This window comes from Cotesia glomerata, linkage group LG2, assembly GCF_020080835.1.
Source record: "Cotesia glomerata isolate CgM1 linkage group LG2, MPM_Cglom_v2.3, whole genome shotgun sequence".
NCBI classification, from domain to species: domain Eukaryota; kingdom Metazoa; phylum Arthropoda; class Insecta; order Hymenoptera; family Braconidae; genus Cotesia; species Cotesia glomerata.
In genome coordinates this window covers 24,551,197-24,557,196 of record NC_058159.1, presented here as the reverse complement: position 1 = coordinate 24,557,196, position 6,000 = coordinate 24,551,197, and the positions used below count along the sequence as shown (strand labels likewise).

The 6,000-nt window shown below is 32.4% G+C and overlaps 1 protein-coding gene across 3 annotated transcripts in view; it reads left to right on the top strand.

Moving 5' to 3' along the window:
- Nucleotides 1–3,183: 3,183 nt before the first annotated feature.
- The window catches only part of LOC123258652, a 304,264-nt gene continuing 301,447 nt past the window's right edge, over nt 3,184–6,000 (top strand). Inside the window, exon 1 of one of the 3 annotated variants that reach the window (XM_044718793.1) lies at nt 3,184–4,668. In XM_044718793.1, the coding sequence (XP_044574728.1) occupies nt 4,458–4,668 (211 nt within the window). In that variant the 5' untranslated portion in view covers nt 3,184–4,457. The remainder of the gene's footprint in view (nt 4,669–6,000) is intronic. The other 2 variants (XM_044718794.1, XM_044718795.1) reach the window with 2 other exon arrangements.

Sequence of the window (6,000 nt, the reverse complement as noted above, 5' to 3'; positions counted from 1 at the left end):
GAGTTGAGTCTATAAAGACAAAAATTGAAAAGCATATTTATACTTAAGTACTGTATTATTTTTCTAATGTATTTTATATTAATAAAAATACTTTCAAAACGAAAAAAAACGACTCGACGTTGACCTTATTGTATAGGATTTTTTGTTTTTATTTTTCCTTAAGTCAAAACCCATTTATCCAATTTACTTATTAATTAATCACAATTCATCATAAATATAATGCATATTGGGCTGTGTTTAAGGGTAACAGGTACCAAAAATTGAAAAATATTGTTTCCAAAATTAGTTAAATTTTTTTTATTAATTATAATTAAACGAAACCAAATATGATGGCCATTTATGATACACTTATTCTTCGGCCTTAAAATAATCTTTTTTAAAAAAAAAGTGATCCAAATAATTTTGCTGTTTTTCTCGTTTTTTAATACATCAAATAAGTCTTCAAAGGTAATAAAATTATTCTTTGTTAAATTCTCTAGCCGATAATGTACAACTTAGTTAAGTTTCGTAAGCTTACAAGTGTGTATTAATAAAAGTAATTGTAAAAAGGAGGCAAAAAAAATTTTCCGATCGTAAAGCACTCTCTGATGCTTCGCATCATCAAGCAATACGGGTGTCCATAGTTAATATAGTACACAAAAATTCACTTGCGTCAACCGGCGACAGAGCATAATTTGAAGTAACTTGACCTTTTCAACATATTTATGTTTATATGTTGTCATGCAATTTTATACTAAGAGTCAAAACCTTTAAGATTAGAAAAAAAATTCAAAAAGAAGCCGAAAAAAAGAGCTGATAAAAAATATCGGAAAGTTAAGTCTTTAATGAATTTTATACATTAATTATTATTCTATTATTGTTATTTTTTCATATTCGATATAAATGAATATAATTAATATAAATTTAACAGTAATCAAGAGCTATACATCCGACTCGTTAGCTTCAAGTTGATATAGTAACAATAATAATAATTATTAAATTTCTTGCTTTTCAAGTTAATTAATTAATTAAATTATATATATAAAAACCATTGATTAAAATATCCTACGCAAGCAAAAATTTATTAAATTCATTATATGAAAATTGATTGATAAAAAATTCATTTGTTCTCGGTCACTCTTTGTGTCTACAATGTGGGCTTTTACTTTACATCAAATGAAGTACATTGCTGTTTAATATTTTATATGATTCAAATGTATAATTGATTTTTGCACGCCTCATAGCGCGAAGCGCGTGAAGTTGTGCTTTATACTCGACTCGTCTAGGTCAAGCAATTTTGTGATTTTTAAATGCCTCTATCACAACCATATTACACTTATACAATGATATAAGTAGATGTACATCGAAAAAACACTTAAATTAAACCATCTTTTACTTTCTAAAATCATTTCATGTTGCTATTCTGAAAAAAAAAAACGTTTTGAAAAAAATTTTACGTGGACGTCCGGACGTCACCCCATTTTGGATGTACCAACAATTACTCCCGAACAAATTGATATTTCAAGACCGGACCTTTTTTATTAGTTTAAGAATTCGATGAACTGGGTCCGTATTTCATATCAGTGGCCTAGTTTACGTATTTTTTTTTTTAATTGAATTTTTATTAAAATTCACTACGATACAACCGTACAAAGCCAAATGAACTTTTCTTATTTGTCACGTGAAAACTATGGCGCCACTTGATCAAGCTAGATTTTTTTAGACTGCGTGCGCATATGACAAGAAAAAAGGGCGCTGATATTAAAAAAAAAATAAAAAATATGTAAGAAATTACTTAATTATTTTTTTTTTTAATGAATTACACAATTAATTTTTTTCTTAAAAAATGAATGAGCGTTATGAGGCGTGCACTTTTGGATTTTCCAAACTTTTTTTGTAAAATATGATTAAAATGTAAAATAAAGTTGATAAAAAAACAATACCCTAAATTTCTCAAAATCAAACAAGTTTCCTCAATAAATGACACGTAAACATTTACCCAAAAGTTCTATTCCAAAAAAAGTGAATTCTCAGTTACTTTACCCTGTCTCTCTCCTGAACCCTTGAAAACAAACAAAACAATAAACCATAAATTGTCCATTAACAAAAGTACATAATAACCTGTCAAAAGTTTAAGGAGACAGTAAAAGAAAAAGTTGGGTAAAAACAAAGCAGACAAGCGACGGAAGTATCATTGTTAAATCGTCCAACCGCAGGTGTCAGCGAGCAAACTTTTTTTCCACAGCTTTGTTAAATCCCTCCGCAGTCATTCCACCAGTACCAGAACCAGAAACAGTAGCAGTTGCAAAACCTCCAGATCCACATCAATGTTTTTCTTTCTTTCTTCCCTAAAAATACTAAAAAAGCTCAATTGTTCTCTCTTCCTCTCTGTAAGCCCAAAAAAAAAAGAACAATTTTATTTTATCAGTCTACAGTCCAGCGAGTTATCATTTAATCGTCAGCACTGAAAGCATTAGCGTTATTGGCAGTCGGTTGCATTAGTTACGATAATTATCGCGAATGACGTCGATGTTTTGCAGGTGCGAATAGCACCCGGGGGATGAATCGAGTCCCAGAGAGCCGGAATAGACCAGACGAGGTTCAAGCTGAATGCTCCGGGCAGAATTACTTCCAGCTCGTGTAAAAGCACGAATGCTACTGGAGGACGAGCATCCAAGCTCCGTCACCGATCCTAACAAACTGTGGAATAGAGTAGAACTAGGTCAGGAACGCGAACGCGGCCTACCACGTTACAGCAACCTGCTCATCTGCACAGTCTTATCCAAGTGTTGGTACCAGTACACTTGTGTACGTCTATATTGGTACAGGTGTATTCCGGCGGAATTGGCAGGTTGGTGGGGTTCGGATAGGCTCGTGAGACCTCGGAGCGGAATCCTCGTCCACGATTGACGATAGTACGGTGAAGTTTTCTCGACAGCGCTTGCGACCTGCTCTACTACACTACTGTACTGTACTAGAGGTAGAGGTAGAGGTTGAGCTTAAAGAGAGGGTGAAACGTGGAAGAGGGGTCCGAGTCGAATCAAGGGAGAGGGTGAGTGATTCGCGGTGGGAGAAAGAGGCGCCAAGGTAAACTCAACTTCTATATATATATATATGTATGTGAAAAGGTGAGCAAAGGTATGGGTATGAGTATGAGTATTGCGGGAAGGGTGGACTGTAGTAGCTAGCAGGTAGGGGTAAAAAGGTGGACGAGAGCCACGCTCTGCCGGCGCGTACTACTACGATCTGGCACTCAGATTCGCGGTGGTAGTCATTGGGCGTCGAGACGCCGCGTCGTGCGAGCTATTCTGGCTCTGTCTCGTGTCCAATTTGAAATTCATAAAATTAATGTTCATATTTTCTTGATATCTTATTGATAAAGTTTTTAAGTTTAAGTAATTATTTCTTCACCAGGTGAATTTTGTTTCCGTGAATTTTGTTGTTGGTTATTTTTTTTTTTTAAATAAAAAAAATGTTGATTTGTGTTGAAGTTAAGTGATTATATTTAAATAAATAACTTGTGCTGTGCAAATAAAAAGGAGTAATATTGTCAATAAAAAATCGGTGGTAGTGTGATAACGAAAAAGTTGTTGGCGAATTTGTAGACTGGCACGGGCCAGCACCATTCTCTGTTCTCTTTTCAAGGGATATATTTGTTTTTTAAAGTTTTTTTTGTCGTACCAATTGCACTGCTGTTGTTAAAATTTTTACATTAAAATATCGCAATTTTTGGTCATAAAATTTGAAATTTTTTTTTCGTTAAAAAATAATGATAATGTACGGAATTAAAGACTTCTGGTAAATTTGTAGGAGCGCGTGGTTGGGTAACCTCGTGAGTGGGTCTCCGACTCCTCGACTTATCCCTTATTTATTTTTTTGTTCATCATTGTTTACAGCGTGACGTTTTTTGCGGATGAAATACACTTGACTGCTCGTGTACATCATCACCCTCGGGTGCTTTAATTCTTCCGCGTGCTTCACTTGCACTCAGACATTTTTACAAGTCTTTGGTTGGCGCCTTTCGCTCTTCCTCATATCACTCTCACTCGACTTTCTTCTGTCGTGTCATCATATTTTTTTACGCCTAAGTAAACAAACATGAAGAGCAACTCATCAGTGTTTTCTGGATTTGGTTGTGAGACTTTGAGAAAGTGAATTAAAAAAAATAATAATCATCGTAATAACAATAACAATAATAATATAAAAAAAAAAACTATTGCTTGCAGCGTTAAAGTGAGTAGATCAAAACGAGGATGAGTTGGCTGGTGCAAGTCCTGAACATGGTGGTAATTTGGCGACTCTCACCGTCACTGTTTCCGAGATATCAAAAATAATAAAATAAATACTGAAAAATTTTAATAATTTAAAAACTAAAAGTTACTCGTAAATGTGGATTATTATTATGAATTATCATTAATTCAAGTATGTGTGAAGATAGATACAGAGTCAGAGACCTGAAGAAGAAATAAGCGATAACAATGTCACGTGTCGCGAATATCTTGGCACGTTCCAAGCTATTGATGCTGTCGCATCTTTCGCTCCCAGTGTTGCTAGTATTGTTTACGCTAATTGCAGAAAATTTTGTCGCAGCTAGTGAGTTTCCCGAGCGGGAATGTTGCGATCCAATTTATCCAATACCAGAGCCGACCAGCAAGGCTCCATCGGTGCCTACTCCAACGGGCAGAAGTGGTAAGCTTTTTTTTCATTAATTAAATTAATGTTTAACTAGCACCCTTGCAGTCACTATGTGACTGCCGTGACTTGTGAACTATAAATAAATGAAATTTTGCTTCACAGAAAAAAAGAATTATTTGTCTCAAATAAATCAATTTATTTGAGTCGTTTTTTTTAAATATTTCTTTATGATGACCATATTTATATATTATTATTATTACAACTATAAAATATAAATAATGCTGTGAAGCGGGAAAGAATAGGAGTTACGGTAATTATTACGTGAAGCGTTCCACATTCACGTAACAGGATATTGGTAGGAAAGGATTGAGAAAGGAATGTGGAGAGGATCATCTTAATGTGAGTTTATAGAATATGCGAGAAAAAATTATTAGATAGCTCGGACTGGGATTCGAACCCAGAACCTTCCGAAGACATGTCGGCTACTCTACCATTTGAGCTATCCAGTCTATACTAAATTTCCTTTCGCTTATTCTATATACATTAATATATATTTGGTACAAGTAAATATAACAGTTGACTCGAATTATTTTATAATTTGTCAGATTAAGATTCTAAGTTTGTCCGAAACAACGAAATCTTTGGCATTAAAACTCTCAACTACTGCTCTGATGACGTCACTTGAACGTTGAAAACAAAACTTGAATGTTTTGATTGCAACTTAAGCTACAGCGACGTTTCAAAAAATAGTTTATTTGCATGAATAATAGTGTTTGCATAAATAATATTAATTAATAACTATTCATTAATTGGGGATTAAAAAAAGTCATACCTAACCTATATGGTAAGGTGATTAAAATATTATATTTTACGAAAACAAATCTAAATTATCCTTAATCTACAATTAACACTTTCATTCAATAGAAGACACGGAAAATATTTCATTATTCAACTGAAAGAATAAAAAATAATTTTTTTTTCATTTTAAGCCATTATAATTTCTGAAAATTGATAAAAATAATTTAGCAGATATTTAATAATTTGTAGAACTTTTGTTAAAAAATAAATTATGGCAAAAAAAAATAAGAGAAAAAAATTGATATGTAGAAATTTTTAAAAATTAAAAATGCAATTTTTAAAAAATAATTTTTTAGAATTAATTTATTTGTTAAATAAAATTAAAAATTGGTCAAGTCTAAGCTAACTTTAATGTTACAATAAATTTTAAAAGTTCATTATTGTCGTCAACTATGATTTATTTACCACAAATAAATCATATCTTTACCATGAATAAAATATTTATTTGACGCAACTAAATCGCTTAAATATATTATATATTTACCAGAAATAAATATTTATTTGGCCATATCCAACTGTCTTTTTTTT